This window comes from Phascolarctos cinereus, unplaced genomic scaffold (assembly GCF_003287225.1).
Source record: "Phascolarctos cinereus isolate Bilbo 61053 unplaced genomic scaffold, phaCin_HiC Scaffold_5;HRSCAF=322, whole genome shotgun sequence".
Lineage (NCBI taxonomy): Eukaryota > Metazoa > Chordata > Mammalia > Diprotodontia > Phascolarctidae > Phascolarctos > Phascolarctos cinereus.
The window spans coordinates 19674968-19693758 of record NW_027555958.1 but is presented as its reverse complement, the minus strand read 5'-3'; the positions used below and the strand labels follow the sequence as shown (position 1 = coordinate 19693758).

The following is an 18791-nucleotide window of genomic DNA, read 5'->3' as shown; positions in this document are numbered from 1 at the left end:
CATAATCTTGATGTTTTTGGATAGCTCTTTCTTTAAAAAATTTTTCCTCAATCTCTGTCATTTGATTTTTAAGGTCTTTTTAAGGTTCTTCTATGAATTCTTTTTCAGACAAGTGTCCATTTGATGTTACTCTTTGGGGTAGGGGAGGCTTTTTTTTGCTTCAATATCCTCCTCTGAAGATGAATCCTGGTCTTCTCTATTCCCATAGCCATTTTCAATGATTGGGTTCTTTCTCCTTTGCTTGCTCATTTAAAAAAAATTTTTTTTTATAGCACTTCGTTATTGTGATCACCTCTAGTCTTGGGTTATGGGGAATGGTGTCTCTGGCCTCAGATCTTCCTTCAGTTCTCCCCTTTGGCCTGGAACCAGAACCAAAAACTCTTGCCTTCCTGTGGCCTCAGATCTTCCTTCAGTTCTCCCCTTTGGCCTGGAACCAGAACCAAAAACTCTTGCCTTCCTATAAGTGGCCACAGCCAGCAGCATCCCTGCCCCACTGCAGCACAGCTGAGGCTGGTGTTCCTTGTCCTTCAGATGCCCAACTCCCTATAACTGTCTGGGAGGTGAAAATTCCTGTGGCTGCAGTTACTTCCTAACCCAGCCAGCCCCAGGGCTTGAAGTTTGCTGTTTCAGTGAACTAGCCTGGATGGGTTTATACTTGCCAGGGGCCAGACCTCAGTCCTGGGATTTTTCTTCCTATTGTCCTAGGAGGACTACAATTCTGCCCAAACCCTTATTTTTACTGCTCTACCTTCATTCTGAGGCACTGTTTTGTCTTGTTTGTAGGGGAAGTCTGGAGAATTTGGAATTTTCTGACCTACTCTGCCACCTTCCCAGAATCCTCTCCTTTAACTGGGCCCTTTTGATAGAATTTAGGGCATCTAGGTGGTGCTATAGTTGTAGAGAGCAGGAAGTCAGGAAGACCTGAGTTCAAATCCAACCTCAGACACTTACTAGCTGGGTGACCTGGGCAAGTCATTTCACCTTGTTTGCCTCAGTTTTCTCATCTATAAAATGAACTAGAGAAGGAAATGGCAAACCACTCTAGTATCTTTGCAACAAAATCCAAATGGGGTCACAAAGAGTCAGACGTGACTGAACAAAGAAATTGCCTTGCTAGTTTTCACTTATCTTTAGAAATGTCTAGTTCCTTTATTTTTCTCCCAATATTTTATCTGAAAAAATACAAGAGACAGAATGGTTCCTTGGCATGGTGACTCAGCTGAATTCACCAGACATCAATAGGAGGGAGCTTGGCCATGTTCCAGAAGGCCCAAGGAATGCCAAAATAGCAGGGAACAGGGCAGAGTAACAAAGAAATGAACTGATAGAAAAGTAGAATAAGACCATTACTAGGCTGACAGATAAGCTTACTCCCTGGAGCCTGGATTAAGCATATGCAGGAGTGTACCAAACAGATTATGAGTAAAGAATTGACAGGACGTTCAGACTGCTAAGCTTGTGCAATCTTTGGAGAAGGTTAAGGAGAAAGCATAATGGAGATGGGAGAAGCTAGGAATGTGGCCCTCTGAATACAAAGTCCTGTATTCCAAGGAGCCATTGGAATCTGAGTTATGTTTTGTATAGCAAACAGCCTTATTTCTGCTTGGCAATTTAGGGTCACAGATTATATCTAGAAATGAGCTTGGGGAAAATTTAATCTAATTCTCTTCTTTTACAGATAAGAAAACTGAGGCTCAGGAATACCATGACTTGTCCAAAGTCACACAGGAAGTGCCAGAAGTCAGGACCCCTGGCTCTCAGTCTAGCACTCTTCTCATAGTATCGCATTGTTCAGATGTTACCAAAAAGGTAAGCTTTACAAATCAGCACAGTCATCGCTGGAATAAAACAATTCAGCCCAGGCACCTACAGCTAGCGCCATGTGGGTATAATCAAACTACTCAAACACATTCCACTTTTCTCTTTTACTCCTAACCATGGAAAGCTCCAATGGGGGAGACTCAGGAAGCAACCTAATGGACATGGGGAGGGAAGGGGGGAGAGAGTCGAGAATGATTTGGTGATTCTGATGGGCAGAATGAAGATGCCATTAAGAGAAACAAGGAAGTCGGAAGTTAGCCAAGAAAGAAATGAAAAGGGTTGAGACAGAGCCTTGGTGGATGACTATACTTAGAGGGTGGGAGGAGGAAGGGGAACTAGAAGAGACAGAGGAAGCATCAGACAGAGAGGTAGGAGGAAAACCAGTAGAGAACAGTGAAACAGAAATCAAGGGAAGCGAGGTGATGGAAGAAGGAACGGGAAAGCATCAACTGTTACCAAAAAGTCAAGGAGGATGAAGGCTGATAAGAGGGCACTGAATTGGGCAATAGGGTCAGGACTGAGAGCAATTTCAATTGCAGAGGACTTTCATGGTGAAGGCACGAGAGATGAAAACTGCTGGATGGGTTTGGGGAACAGAGAATAGCCCTTGGAGGACCAAAAGGGACATGATATAAAATAAGGCCAGAAAGGCCACGTTAGGTCCAGATTGTGGAGGTCTTTGAATATCAAATTAAATTAGACTTAAGGTATTGAGAGGCAATGGGTCACAACTGAGTGTCTTGGGTGGATAAGCTGGCTTCAAATCCCTCCTCTGATTCTCACTGTGTGATCCTGGACAGGTAGCTTAACCTTTCTGAGCCTCAGTTTCCCCATCTGTAAAATGAAGGAGTTGGACTTGAAGACTTCTGAGGTCCTTTCCTGCTCTAAACCTATGATCTATGCTCAGACATGTGTAGTAGGAAGATTAATATGGCAGCACAGATTGGACTAAAGCACAGAAAGACTGGAGGTCTGGAAAATACAAGGGCCTGAGTTATGGTGGTAGTAACAAGAGTGGAGGAGAGGGGCCTGATGCAAAGAGAGTCATTTTCTTTTTCTTTTCTTTTTTCTTTTTTTTTTTTTGGTGAGGCAATCAGGGTTAAATGACTTGCCCAGGATCACACAGCTAGTAAGTGTTAAGTATTTGGTCTGAGGCTGGATCTGAACTCAGGTCCTCCTGACTCCAGGGCCAATACTCTATCCATTGTGCCACCTAGCTGCCCAGAGAGTCATTTTCGAAGGTAGACATGCCAGGCCTCGGTGATTCCCTGGGTATGGGGGGGTGAGGCGGAGTTATGACTGACTCAATCAACAAACACTTATGTGTCAGGCAGCAAGCTATGCACTAGAGATGCAAATACAAAAATGCAACAGTCCCTTCCTCAGGGAGCATCCACTCTGCTGGACAAGGGCTGGCAGTGAGCTCGGGGGACTAGCAGAATGATGACGCCATGAACACATACAGGGAAGCCAGCAGGACGGAAGCAAAAACTGAAGACGTGAGAGGTGTGTGGAGTCACCATGGGAGGGGACATCAAGAAAGAACCAAAGAAGAGTGGTCAGACAGGCAGGCAGGAGGACAGCTGGACCAAGGCCACGTCACAGATATCAAGGAAGGAGAGACTCTCCAGGTGGGCGGTGAGTTGGGTCACATGATGGTGCTTGCCCCAGGGACATTCACTGAGTGCTCAGGAGAAAGGGCTTTCAGCCCAGAGTGCTGCCATGATGTGACTGTGAGGCAGGGCGAGGCTTGGGTTTCTTCATCTATGAAATTGAAGCAGTGCATATGATGATCTTTATAGAAACATCGATCTTTTGATCTATGATTCCATGAGTTACTTCTAACTCTAAAGTCTATGAGTTTAATGTGTTCTATATCAAACAAAAAATCAGCACTTATTAAGTGCCTACTATGGGCCAGATACTGCTGTGCTAGATTCTGAGGTTTTATGGGGGTGCAGTGGGTAGAGTGGTAGACTTGGAGTCAGGAAGAAGAACTGAGTTCTAACTCTGCTTTAGACACCTGGGCAAGTCACTTCTGCTTGATAGGCCTGAAAAATGTCAAGGTTGGCCAAGATAGTGGGGTGGTGTAGTCCAGGGGAAAGAATACTAGATTTGGAGCCAGGACCTGGGTTCAGATCCTGGCTCTGCTACTGACTACCAGTGTGATTTTGGGCAACCAACTTCACCTCCCTGGACCTCAGTTTCCTCCTCTGTAAAATGAAAGAGGTTGGACTTAAAAAGCCTCAGAGGTCCCTCCCAGCTTTATGTCTGTGAACTTAGACTACATTGGGCTGTATGTGACATTTTGGATTTGTGCCACAAGTCTCCTGGGACTATGGAACAGTAGCAGCGACCTAAATTGGCTCATGGCCTCCATTCACTCATAGGACTGAGTCACTTCTCACCTAGACTGTCTCAATAATCTAATTAGTCTCTCTGCCGCCAGTCCTTTCCCTCCTCAATCTAAACTTTACACAATTACCAAAGTGATTTTCCTACCATTTGGATAGCTTCTACATCCCACACAGACAGCAGCATCGACCCATACCTGCTGAGATTCCTGGGATTTCAAGTTTCTACTTATCTCCCAGGCCAAAAAAATACTGCATGTTGTGGGGACATAGGCAAGACTTGGAGAGGCTGATGATAAAGAGTATTTAAAAGCCATGTGAAGAGGGGGAGGGGGAGAGAAAGAAGGAGAAACAGAAAGACAGAGAGGGTGAGAGAAAGAAAGAGATGGAGGAGGAGGAGGAGGAGGAGGAGGAGGAAGAGGAGGAAGACGATTGGGTTGGTAGCAGCACTAGAGGGGGCAAACAGAGGCAGCAGTTGGTGAGAGACATGCTGCTTTGAGGACCCAAATTGCTGGTAAAAGCAGAAGCATTACAGGGAATTTAGAGAAGCCAACTGTTTTAATCCTCCTCCCTCCCCAGACTTTGGCACTCATTTCTGAGCTCATTCATTGACTCTGCTACCAGGTGTATTTCCTTTTTTTTTTTCTATTTTCAAATATTTTATTTTTTCCAATTACATGTAAAAACAATTCTTAACATTCAACTTTAAAAATTTTGAGTTCCAAATTCTGCCCCCCCCATTAGAGGGCAAACAATTTGATATAGGTTATAGATATGCAGTCATGCAAAAACATATTTCCATATTATTCATGTTGCGAAAGAAAAAAAGACCAAAAAAAAGTGAAAAAAGAGGATGCTTTAATCTGCATTCAGATTCTATCAGTTCTTTCTCTGGAGGTAGACAGCATTTTTCATCATAAGTCCTTCAGAACTGTCTTGGATCACTGTATTGCTAAGAATAGCTAAGTCATTGTACAATATTGCTGTTACTGTGTGCAATGTTCTCCTGGTTCTGCCTATTTTACTTCGCATCAGTTCATGTAAGTCTTTCCAGATTTTTCTGAAAGCATCCTGTTCATTATTTCTTACTGCACAATAGAATTCCATTACAATCCTATACCACAACTTGTTCAGCTATCCCCTCAAATTCCAATTCTTTGTCACCACAGAAAAGAGCTGCTAAAAATACTTTTGTACATATGAGTCCTTTCTCTTTTTGTAAAAAAATATTTTTGGGATATAGACTTAGTGGTGGTATTGCTAGGTCAAAGGGTAGCCACAGTTTGATTGCCCTTTGGGCATAGTTCCAAATTGCTCTCCTGAATGGTTGGATCAGTTCACAACTCCACCAACATTGCATTAGTGCTCCAGTTTTCCCACATGCCTTCCAACATTTATCATTTTCTGTCATATGAAGCAATCTGATAAGTGTGAGGTAGTACCTCAGAGTTGTTTCAATTTGCATTTTTCTAATCAATAGTGATTTTGAGCATATATTTTTTAATGTGAAAAATGTTCATATCCTTAGGCCTTCTATCAATTGGGGAATGACTTGTATTCTTATAAATTTGACCCAGATTCTCTATATATTTTAGAAATGAGGCCTTTCTCAGAGAAAAACTTGCTGTAAAAAACATTTTCCCCTTGTTTTCTGCTTTTCTTCTAATTTTTGCTGCATTGGTTTTGTTTGTGCAAAACCCTTTTTAATTTAATGTAATCAAAATCATCCATTTTACATCCTGTAATGCTCTCTTTTTGGGTAACAGATTCTTCCCGTGCCCACAGGTATGACAAGTAAACTATTCCATTCCCCCTGATTTGCTTATGGTATCACCCTTTATGTCTAACTCCTGTACCCATTTCAATCTTATCTTGATATGGTGTGAGATGTTGGTCTATGCCTAGTTTCTGCCAAAGTACTTTCCAGTTTTCCCAGCAGTTTTTGTCAAATAGTGAGTTCTTGTCCCAAAAGCTTGGATCTTTGGATTTATCAAGTACTAGATTACTATGGTCATTGACTACTGTGTATTCTGTATCTAATCTATTCCACTGATTCACCACTCTATTAGCTGTTAACAGATTGTTTTGATGTTTGCTGCTTTGTAATCTTCTCATCAGTTGTATTTTTCAAAAACTAACCTTGTTTTACCTCCTATAAACATCTGTGGTTGGACAGACATATGTATTTCTTTGAGTCCCTTTATTTGAGGCACAGGAGTATGTTGGGATGGCTCTGGTGGCTTTAGGCACATAGGAGAGTGAAGGGAAGCTGTTTCCCTGGCTCAGGGCTGAGCACCCTAATCCTCAGTCCATCTTTAGGGAATCTCTTTCTCAGTGGACAGGCTCTGGAAACCCCCACCTGGAACTTCTTGAATATTCCCATTTGATCCAGGACGTCTCTAGTGTTCCCCTGAGGCTATAATCCCCTCAATTGGCCTTTTATTATCACCTACACCAATCTCCCAATTCTCTGTTACCCTTAACCTAGCCCAGCCCTCCATTGTCTGTTACCCCTGATGGTCCCCAGCTACTTCCCACCCTTGATCCTATCTAGACCTTATTCTCAGGTGTCAGACCTCTAGTTACCACAGCCTACTGGCCACTCCCATCAAGATCCTCCCTAGACCCCTTCTCCTGTCACCTCAAACTACTGGGCCATTCCTAGATCCCTCCCACAGTCTTTCTGCACATAAGATCCATCTTGGCCACCATTAAGGCACTCAGATTCACTCAAGCCCCCTTGTCAATATGAGCATCACAAATGTTCCTTAAGTGTCTGGCCAATATGGGAATCTCTAATAAACCTTCTCTTTAGCTAAGAGAAGGCTTGGGTTGAATTCATTTGAGTAAGACCCGCCTGTTGCTATTTCAGGGTCCCAGCACCATAAACCTGTATACCTCAATAGGCAGTGGGGGTGAGGGTTGTTTGTCCTTCCTTCTCTTGTGGATCATTTATCAAGTACTTTGGGTCTCCTGATAAGCTCCCCAAAACAGAGCTTTTCCTGTGGACCCCGAGGAAGGCAACTAGGACAAGCAGGTTACCAGGGACTTGTTTCCACTTCTAGCCTGACCTCCTAGACCTTGCTATTGTATATCTACTGCTAGGGTTACACCACCTCACTCTCTTACTCAATGACCCCTACCACCACTGCCTCCAAGCAAACTTCTCTGCTTGGCATACAGATCCTGCTTATCTTTCCACACTTTGTGCACCTGGCCCTCTTGCGCACTCGATGCAGCCAAAGTGACCTCCCTGCTGTTCCTCAAATACCACATTCCATCTCTGCTCTCCTTACCTTTGCCCAGGCTTTCCCTCATGCCTAGAAAGCTCTCCCTCTTCACCTCTGACCTCTTAGAAACCAACCCCTGGTCTCCTCCAAAGCTCAGCTCAGATGATCCTTCTACAGAGACTTCTCCAGATCCTTCCAGCTGCTATTGATTCTCCACTCCATTACCTGGTATTTACTTGTATTTGCTTTTTATTATTAATATTCTTATTTACAGATATATTTAGTATCTACTTATTGTAAACTTGTATCTATATAAATAAATACTTTCGTATCTACTTATATGTGTACATGGGCAGCTAGGTGGCGCCATAGTGCTCAGAGCACCAGGTTTGGATTCGGGAAGACTCATCTTCCTGAGTTCAAATTTGGCCTCAGACACCTACTAGCTGTGTGACCCTGGGCAAGTCCCTTTACCCTGTTTGCCTCAGTTTCCTCAACTGTAAAATGAGCAGGAGAAGGAAATGGCAAACCGCTCTGGCACCTTTGCCAAGAAAACCCCAAATGGGGTCCCAGAGCGTTGTGCCTGACCGAAAAACAAATATGTGTACATGCTGCTCCCCATAGAACGCAAGCTCCTTGAGTGCAGGGACTGTGTTTTTGCCATCTGCATCCCCAGGCTCTGTACAGGATGTGGCACGTAGTAGGCTCTTGTAAATGCTTGTTGAATGAATGTCTTCCCAGCTGGAGGAAGGAAGTGTGGCTCGGTATTATTTACCAAGCAAATATAATGGAGCCATTCATCTCTGGCGCCATCTTCTCGGTCGCCATTGCTGTTGCTCTAGTGTAGATGTGGTACAATCTCCTAATAGGCTGCAGTCCCCACCTTGGCCACTAGAGGGTGTTCAGCCTGCAAGTATTCCCACAATTGCTGTGATGGGTTTTGGAATTTAAACTAGGGGATGTTAAAAATTGGAAATCTATAGATCTCGCCTCAACTCCGAATCTGGAATCTCCTCTCTCAGCCCAGTGACACAGACACTTTGAATCCCAGCTAAAATCCCATACTCTACAAGAAACCTTTCCTAATCCCTCTCAATTCTATTGCCTTCTCTCCTCTGGTTATTTCCCATTTAGCTGGTATATAACTTTATATGCGTAGTTATTTACATGTTTTCTCCTCCCATTAAAGCATGAGCTCCTTGAGGTCAGGGGCTGTTTTTAGCCTTTCTCTGTATCCCCAGAATTAAGTGCAGTAAGTGCTTAACAAATATTTAGTGACTGTGTGAACATACTGAGCACGCAGTTTATTGAACATAGTGAAAACAAAGGGAAGTATGTTAGACGCTCCCACATGGAGGTTTCTTTTCCAATCATATTCCCCAAATCCTCCCACTCCCTCAGATCTCCGGGGTGCTGATGGAATAGTTCTGGGACACTATTTCCACAGGTTGTGGAAAGGATTGATGAAGGGCTTGTGACCCCAGAGGTCAGTGACTACACCCAGATGTAAAAGAAGGAGGTGCTATCTTCCCCTCCATTTCACTAGCCGATGGGATTTTTGGCCGGTGCCAGCCCCTCTCATCTTAGCCTCCGGGCACCAGGGAGATTCAGAGGAATACTGACTCATGATCTTGGCTCTTCTCCTCTGGTCCTGGTCATCAGCAGATAGATTCTCAGGATGCGGCAGCTTACAGCCATCAACACTCAATTGCTGCAGTCCATCAATCCCCAATCACAGTCAGCTGCTGCAAGATGAAGCTCGAAGCAGCAGCTGCTGAGCACCCTCCATTTAAGCAGCTCAGGCCAGTCGCAGAAGCTGTCCCTTCTCTGTGCCCTGCATGGTGACCAGAAGCCTCTCTCCAAGGTCATGAAGGAAGAGATTTCCAGATCAGCATGTCTGTTCAGTTCACAGATCTCTTCACTTCCTCATGCTCTGTCCTTCAGAGTGTTCAGTGATGTCTCACAAATTCTGCTCCACTTGGCTCTCCGTTGGTGAGGGCTCCTCAGATTTCCATAGAGGTGAGAAGACATGAAGCCCAGGGACAGCTCTTGTATCCTGACATCCGTGTACAAATGCCTCCCACTGCATATAACCGCCTTCTCTTATCCTCATCTCACTGCTGACAAAGAACAGCTGTTCCCCATCTTCTGTCTGATCCTGTTTTCATTTAACTCAGTCATTCCTTCCTGGAGTCAGTCTGAGGGTCTCTTAAGGCCTCCCTGTCTTGGGAAGACCTGCCTTATCTCACCAGTACCATCAACCCTAATGAAAACATCCGCTTCCATTAGGGTAGACAGATACTTAAACATGATTTGTACACCACAGAGACAGAAGTATCCGCTTCTTCTCCACCGGCTTCCTGCCTTCTTCTCTTTGCCATGACCAGAGGGGAGGGATTGTGGTTTAATTAGGAGGTTTAGGAAGCTGATCACTCCTTATCTTCTGCCCTCCCCACAGTGAATTCTTCACAGTCCCCTCCCTGTCCAAGGACATTCAACCTACCCTGCCACCAGGCCAACCTTCTGGCTTCACTGTAGGATCAGCTGGGCAGAGGAATAAAAACCAAGGCCAGAATTAGCTCCTAGCTCACAATACACATTCCCATAGTGCTGGCTTCCACCTGCACTCTCATTTCATCCCAACCAACTCATTAGATAGGGCAGGGGTTGTTGTCTCTATTTTACAGAGGGGAAACTGAGGCCCAGAAGGGTAAGTGATTTGCCCAAGGTCACACAGCTTCTCAAGGGGGCAGAGAAAGGAATTTAACTTAGGTCTTGGTCTCACCTTTCCCACCACACCTTCTGATTTTCATGACTGGTAAGAGGGAAATCTTCACAAAACAACCTCTACGGGGATTGGCTTTCACTCCTTTCACCTGTGAGCTGGTGAGAAGTATCTGTCAGACTGTGAACATCACTCCATCCCTCGGGCAGGAAAGGAGGGGGAACATCCAAAATCCTCCACGATTCATCCTATCCCAAGGGACTGAATGCCAGGAGCCTTTGGAGGGTTTGGGGTTGGTATTGTCAGACATAGCCAACAAGCGATTTAGAACTGCAAAGCAAATTCTGGTGGGAAATTTGAGCCCAGCTATTAGTGTACTAATGCTACAAGGACTAGTTAGAATTCCCTAATCTCTTTATTACTGTGGATCACAGGAGCATAGATTTAAAGCCAGAAGGAAATTCAGAGTGGTCATCTAGTCTGACCCACTCATCTTACAGATGAAGAAACTAAGGCTCAAAGAGGTTAAGGGACTTCCCCAAGGTCTCTCATGAAGTGTCAAAGCCAGAACTTGAACTCAGGTCCTCTGATTCCAGAGCTCTTTCCATTGTATCATGATAGGTTATGGGATTTTGACTCGATGGGAATTCCCTCCACCAACATGGATTGCAATCCAGTTCATAGTCTTAGAGAGTTGTTAGAGCTTAGAAAGTGGCAGTGATCTGCCTGAAGCCACAGAACCAGGTGTCAAGGCAAAGTTTGAACCCAAGTCTTCCTTCCTTTAAGTCCAGCACTCTATCCAAGACACAACACTGTCTTTCCTTTGATGATTAATTATCATATTATGGTGAAATCTCAGCCCTCTGAAGCCCTTACAGGAATGAATTATTTTGGACAGCTGGGTTTTCTAGTTGGCAGGCATGGTCCCCAGTTAGTACAAGTGTTTAAGTCTTCTCTGTCTGAGGGTGCAGATTACAACCCCCATCCCTGACTTCTCATTGTGGGAAGTGTGAGCATTGGGGGAACCACACTGCCTCCATCTTGTGACTCACTTCTGGAGCTAGCTCAGTTCCCTTTCTATTCAATTATGGATCTAGTCCAATTCCTGTCTTGTGTGAAAAATTTAGTCAGTTGTGGAAATTAGGAGAAAACCTTATTGCATTGTTTGAACCAAGGCTTGTGTGGCTGGGAAGCTTGACTACCTCTACTTGCTGCTTAGAAACTCTTCACTAAGGACCTAGGTTATGCTGACCGGAAAGCCGATCAGATCTGAAGACTGATGCAAGGAGTTTTCTTACATACATACATATATCTTTTCTTACATACATCTCAAGCAGCCCATATGTTTTACCTGAAAACTGGCCCCATACTGGTCAATCAGCTACTGTTTCCTTGTTCCTTTGATTGAATAGACGCTTGGGGGAGGGGAGTGGGACACCTCTTTTTCTGATTTCAGGGAACTGCACCTGTTCACTCTTCCCCTCCCAACTCAGAAAGCTCCTAATCTTTCCCCCAGTTAGAAAACAGATTATTTTAATCAGATTAATCTTGTATCCTGGTTTATATCCTATTGTTTTCTTTCAATGCATAAAAATCTATCTTCTCCTCTATTAGGGGTCCAGTGCCAAGCTGAGGAGCCCTGGTCCCGATTTGTCATGCAATTGGCATGTATTGCTTAGTAAATCAATATGTTTGGAAGCTTGAACCTTAGTTTCCTCAGTCATTTCATCTTTCACCCACCATAGCCAGGTTGAATCAGCACTTCGACCCTCAGGATGAGTCTTTCAGAAAAACTCCTTTTTCTCCATGGCACTTCTTTGTGGAAGACTGCCCCCTGTGGGCGGGCTCCCGCCTCGATTTCAGATTTCACCTGCCACATCATCCGGCAATGTTTGCTGGGGGTCCTCCCTTAGACCCTGCACAGAGGAGCTGTCCAATGTAGAGGAGGTCTTCCTCTAGGCCTTGGAACAGTTCTAGGGTCCTGGGCTGCTGTCTGACCAGCCATCTGTCACCCTCGCTCCCTCACTCTGGCTGTGTGACTGGCCTGCCTCTTTCCCTGATGATGCCTCACACAATGGAGGTCATCCCTGACACATTGTGCTCTACATACACCCATCATGCATCTGTCTCCCCATTGGCTTATGAGTCACCTGCAAGTTTTGGACATAGCAATATTTTATAAAGAATGAAGTGAAATAGCAAATAGGCTATGAATGAGAGATAGGCCTTTCCTATGAATAAGATACGTGAACTTTAGAGCGTGGACTTTGTGACGTATCTTGTCATTAACTGGTTCCCCTTACTGCTTTTGCCTTTCCTCTGAGATTATCTCCAGCTAGGTTGGGAATAGATAGAAATAATGGACCCAGAGCCAGGGAGACCTGAGTTCAAATCTGGCCTCAGACACTTACTAGCTGTGCGACCCTGGGCAAGTTCTTCAACCCCTGTTTGCTTCAGTTTCCTCATCTGTAAAATTGAGATAATAATAGCACCTAACTCACAGGGTTGTGGTGAGGACCAAATAAGATGACATTTGTAAAGTGCTCTGCCAACCTTAAAGGGCACATAGATACTAGCTATTATATTATTGTTGTTATTATCCTGTATATAACTTCTTTGTACATAGCTGCTTGCATCTTATCTCATCCATTAGCTCCCCAGAGCAAAGATAGTATCTGGCATACAGTAAGTGCTTACTAAATGCATATTGACTTTAAGCAAATACCTTCTTAGCTTATTTTCTTAGACTCAAGTATGATCAATGTAGGGGAAGCTATGGAATGGGGGGATATCTGCAGACCACACCCTTTAAAAAGAATCTGGTAATCTTCACATCAGGTCACAAGAAAGGAATAGGCGAGTAAGAGCTTGATGAAAGTGGGGCTTTGGGAGAGGAAGAATGTTCTGACTTGTACAACTTAAGTGCTACATTTTCTCCTAACATAATGATCTGCTTCCTGACTCTCAAACATGCCCTGTACCATACTGGTCTGAATACAGACTGCACCTTGAAAACAGGATCTCCTTGAAAGAGTCAAAAAGAGAAATAATGGGGGCAGCTAGGTGGCGCAGTGGATAGAGCACTGGCCCTGAAGTCAGGAGGACCTGAGTTCAAATCTGGCCTCAGACCAAACACATGAGACTTACTAGGTGTGTGACCTTGGGCAAGTCACTTAACCTCAATTGCCTAAAAATAAAGAGAAATAATGAAAAATGACAGTGATCATAGGCCACCCTCATGTTTTACATGAGCCAGTTCTGTGGGGTTTTGCACTAAGAAGGCACTTCCTCACCTCCCTGGCTCTTCTCATACTGTCTCTAGCTTGCCTGGAATATAGCTCCCTCTTCCTCTGTCATCCTTCAAAGCCCACATCATAGTCATATCTACATTTTTTAAATCTGCATACTTGTTGTTTCCTCCCAATGAATGTAAAGTCTTGAGGACAAGAACTTTCACTTCTATCTCTGTCTCCCTAGTGCCTAACATAGAGTGTAGCACTGGCAGTGACTTAGGAGTATCTGTTGGCTGACAAGTCTAGGGAGTGAAGGGCCAAAGAGATCATACAAAGTACTTAAGAGAAATGTGAGGAGGGAAAGATCATTTTCAGCTGGAGATTGATCAGGAAAGATCTTCTGTCATGGCCCCACTAGGCAGCCTGGGGAAGCTGACAGACTCCTCAGGATGACGTTTTTAAAAAACTGAAGGGAGTGCTAAATTTCAGTCAGAGGTCGGTGAAAATAAAGGTGGAATTTTTTCTACTCCATGTTTTACAGATTCCCTGAAATCTATCTGCAGGCCCCTAGGGGGAGGGGAGGACCCATGGGTCCTGGGTCCCCTAGAACCCTTGATTTAGACTCACCTACAACTGAAATAAGACTTCCCTCTACAACACCCCTGACCAATGTTCATCCAGTGTCTCTAGGAACTGGGGGCAGAAGCTGCAGGAACATGGTTTGGTTGCTGGAAATACAAGTCACACCGTCTGTGGAACCTGAGCTAACCATTTTCACTCTGTCAAAGGTCCAATTGAAGTGATTTTCAGCATCACACAGAAACCTTCCACTCTTTGGTTACACTTACCCCAGGCTGGGGTTTGTTCAATACAAAGTAGTTTGCTGTTCCTCCCAATCCCGAGTCTCAGTCTGTGAAGCAAGGCTGAATTTTATAAAGCTCCTTTCACAGGCCTTAACATCTGTGGAACTGTGTTAGTTCCTCCCAAGTTACTTTCTCAAGGAACAGTCTCTTTCTCTGGGGCTGAGCCACAAAGTTCTGTGGGCTTCAGATGAGCTCCTCTGAGTATTAATTAACTTAGCTATCCTTGTATTGGAAAGGCCAGATGTGAACGGAGGTCTTTCTGACTCCACAGCCAGTGTTCAGTCCACTGCCCTGAAACTTTACAAGGTCGTGGGCTAAGCCCATGGTAGATGTTCCCTAAATACTTACTATAGGTATGAGAAAAGCACTGAAAAAATGCGGCCAAGCAAAAGAGGGGGTAACTCAGCAGGCCTATTCAGATGGATAAGGCCATTTTAGGATTTTGTGGCAAGCTCACAAGACTATGGATTTAGAGCTGGAAGGGACCTCAGAGTCCACTGAGTCCAATCTCCCCATTTTACAGATGAGGACCTGGCAGGCCAAGAAATGAAATTTTTCTTTTCTTTTCTTTTTTTTTTTTATCTAGATGAGGGATAGAAAATATAGGCATAGAACCACATCCAGAGAGAACTATGGAGTCTGAATGCAGATTGAAACATACTTTTTTTTCTTTCTCATGGTTTTTTCCTTCTGTTCTGATTCTTTCACTTTTTCCTCTGCTAGGAAAGAGCAGAGACTGTCCTCTCATTCTTCTTCACTGCCAATGTGAATGGGTGGGGAGGGGCAGTGTTTCCTAGGCCATGTTTCTGTGAAGGGCCTGATTTCATTTGGTCCAGTAACTGTCCAGTGACAGGGTCAGCCTGCCTAGTGTAGGATGTCCCAGCTGCTTGCTCTGACACCCAGCTTCACACAGTGTAGCCTGAGACAGACCAGTCTAGGAAGTGGAAATCAGGAAGGGAGAAGATGAGAGAACTCTTCCTGAGAAGTCCTTGGGCCAAGTGTGAGGCTATAGAGCATAGACACTGCAGCTGCAGAACTGACTTGCTGCCCACCACCTGCTTGACCCTCATCACAGACACTCACTGATCCTTAGGGTTCAGCTGATGGCTGGACTGTAAGGTTCAGAAGTCTGGTCAGTAAAGAATCCAGTTTGGCTGGTATAGAGAGGGCTCATAATGTACAAACCCATCTTTATGTCATTCCCATCGATAAAACTGTTATCTGTTTCTGATTCTGAACTATCTGACACAGCCATAGATTTTGGTGGGAGAACTCTCTTTTGTGGGTCTCCTGTGGCTGGGGCTGTGGTGGGGGCAGGCCACCCTTATTCAGGATGGAGAAAGGGTGGCACTGAACTTTGCCAACACTTCAGCACATGCCACAATGGCTTCCAGGACAGGTCCTCACCACAACCCAAAGAACAACCTCCAGAAATGATTACAGAACATTTTAAAAAAGATTACTTAACGTGGTAAGATTCATTCATTTGGAAAGTTCATTTAAGCAACATGCCTCTTTTTCTAATAATGCCAGGTGAGTGAGCCATTTTTGGAATGGTAATAGAGGGGAAAGGTTTCCAACTGACTCTGCTTCCTACTATTAAATTGGATCATTTGAAATTGCTCTTGTAAAACGATACTCGAGTCAGCATCTCATAGAGAGGCAGGTGTAACATTTCAAACATGACAATGAATAGAGAAAAAACTAAACCCATACTTCCCTTGAAGCTCTCTTGATAACAACAAAAGTACCATTAATTGGATCAAAGTGTTTCCCTGGGCTATTATAATTACAGGTAACACCAACTGCGGGAACTGTCCAGTTGTAAAAATCCCAGGGAGGATGAGGTGAAGGACACAATTGCAGCTTTTTAAAAGGCATGAACATATGTGCTCACCAAAACTGATCTCTGGATTATAGTTCTCCTGGGTCTTCTTAGTAAGGAATTTAGAAAATTAGACTGAAAGAATTACTTATTGTAATTGACCAGTTTTCTTTTCTTTTTTTCATCTAGACGGGGGATAGAAAACATAGGCACAGAACCACATCCAGAGAAAGAACTATGGAGTCTGAATGCAGATCGAAGCCCACTGTTTTCTCTCTTTTTCTTTCTTGTGGTTTTTTCCTTCTGTTCTGATTCTTCTTTCACAACATGACTAATGTGGAAATATGTTAAACATGATTGCACAAGAGAGAGAGGGAGAAAAATCTGGAGCTCAAAATTTTACAAAAATGAATGTTGAAAACTATTTTTACATGTAATTGGGAAAAAATACTATTAAGGGGAAAAAGAAGGAAAATATAGGCATATACCAATGGGCATCAATGAGTTGCATGGATACTTGGCATTGGTAAAACGATGTTACAGAGAACAGTTAGCTTTATTGTCAAACTCATGCCTCAAACAATCAATAAACAACAAATATTCATTGACTGATGCCTCTCCAGTTGACCTATTGGTGGGTGATGGAAGTTGTGCTGGATGAGCTCTAAGATTCCGTATTTCTGTAGGGATGTATGCATATGTCATCCAGCATATTACAAATCGAAAAGAAACCCTGCTCAGCCTCCTACAAAACACACAGAAGTCCTGTTACTTACAAGGGTGCTGTTTCCAAGCAGACATTGACATGAGCTTTGACTTTCAGATGCTTATGCATTTGAGGATTGCAGGCCTGTCTCAAAGTTCCCAGGTAGATTTCTCCAGGCACTATCTCTATGGGGTATGTCTGAAATGCATCCAGTTCCTATAGAGGCAGAAGGAAAGGGCTGACTTGTGGGTGAACCAGAGAGCAGTCTTTCCACTTGTTTTTATGCAGCTCTTTAGGACTGTGGGTAGGATCCAGACAGGCAGGGATGTCTCCTTTCTTATCAGTATTTGGGCCAGTCTCTTGTAAAGGAATGCCTGGACCTGCCTGCAGTGGCTCAGAGACATGGAAAGCCATACAGTGAACAATGGAAGCTGTCCAGCTGCAGAGATTTAAGAAGGGTGCGAAGACGGGGGGCCCAAAAGTTGGCAGCCTGTAGCAGATCGGGAAAGCTGTTGTTTACTTCCCTATATATCTCTCTGCTTGTTGCCTGGTGTTGGTACCAACCCTGCTTTTGCTCAGAATACTTCTTTTTGCTCCTGGCCTCTCGGCTTGGCAAAATGTATTGTGGTAACTGGCTGGTTTGTTGCACAACCCTTCTAACTCCTAACTGATATGGAGTGTGGTAGAGCTAACTTTCACAGGGAGAGCAGATTGTTAAAATTTTCAGTGTGAGCATTTACACCTTAGAAATCGGCAAAAACTGTAAATTGGGGCTTGGTTTACTGCTTTGTTGATAGTCTAAACTTATGAAAGTGATGGAGAACGTGAATGATGTGGATTAAACTGAAAAGTGTGTCATGCATCTTTTTTTCCAGAGAGCTGGTTGTTAAACATTTACCAGCACACCCCTGAATACACAGGTATCTCCTGGCTTCAACCTTCCCTTGTTCCTTGCTGCAACCCATATCAGAGACCTTTCTTGGCTTCAGACCTGTGATTTCACTGGTGTAGGGTGCCCCCAGTGAGGAACCCGTAGGCACCTTCTCTGAACTTAGTCTTTGGGAGTTGCCCAGAAGAGCCTAAGTGACCTGCCCATTTATGTGTCAGAGTTGGGATATGAACTCAGGTCTTCCTGGCTCCAACAGTACTTCTCTTTGTGCTAGTCTGAAATGATTCTAGTAGGGTAGGCTCAGAATTAAATAGGAAGAAGAGACCACATTTGGGAAATGGTATAACATGTTCCTAAATTTGTTTTATTACAAACTTAATAACCAACCACCAAAACAATCTAGCAACCTTCCAAAACATAGAATAAAATCTTACATAAAATCCATTTTAACTCAGTAGAAACAAATGAATGAATAAACAACAAACAAGCAACAACCATTTTTGTTTTATGTCCCTTTCCAGATCAGGCTATAGTTCTACTGTGTTGTGTTTCTTTTTGGAGCAGCTAGGTGTTGCAGTGGATAGAAAACTGGTCCTGAAGTCAGGAGGACCTGAGCTCAAATCTGGCCTCTGACCAAACACTTGACATGTACTAGCTGTGTGACCCTGGGCAAGTCACTTAACCCCAATTGCCTCGCCAAAAAAAAAAACAAACCCAACAGAACCCACCATTTTTTTTTGCTTTGTACGACTATAGTTGGTGTGTGTAGTTTTGTCATGACCTGCTCCTGCTTTTCATCGCTTCACGTGGATCTTTCAATATCTCCTGGTATGTTCCTTGTTGATAATTTTTTGGCATCATGAGCCATTAAGTCACTGTACTATAATTTATTCAGCCTTCTTCTAATTAGGAGAGGTGCAGCTTATAGCTTGTTCCCATTCGGGGGCTATTTTTGCAGTGCTGTATTGCAGAAAACCTCAGCTTATGCCAGCCTCCTCCTTCTCGACTGGTGCCACCTCCCTTTTCTGAATTCCATCTCCCACACAAGCTTGCCACTGGACACCTCTACCCGTGACATCAGAGGCAAATGACAATCAGACACACATGAGGGAAACCTGATCCTCTTTGGCATCCCTGAGCTGTCC

The 18791-nt window shown here is 44.0% G+C and overlaps 1 protein-coding gene and 1 long non-coding RNA gene across 2 annotated transcripts in view; one reads left to right on the top strand and one right to left on the bottom strand.

Moving 5' to 3' along the window:
* The window catches only part of LOC110221174 (uncharacterized), a 47318-nt gene extending 30681 nt beyond the window's left edge, over positions 1-16637 (top strand). Inside the window, exons 2-4 of the long non-coding RNA XR_002328049.2 lie at positions 1679-1809; positions 3287-3459; positions 16241-16637. This is a non-coding gene — a long non-coding RNA (uncharacterized LOC110221174). The remainder of the gene's footprint in view (positions 1-1678; positions 1810-3286; positions 3460-16240) is intronic.
* STYXL1 (serine/threonine/tyrosine interacting like 1) overlaps positions 1-18791 on the bottom strand; it is a 63403-nt gene that overhangs the window by 20668 nt on the left and 23944 nt on the right. Inside the window, exon 6 of the mRNA XM_021005572.2 lies at positions 16828-16973. Coding sequence (XP_020861231.1) covers positions 16828-16973 — 146 coding nt within the window. The remainder of the gene's footprint in view (positions 1-16827; positions 16974-18791) is intronic.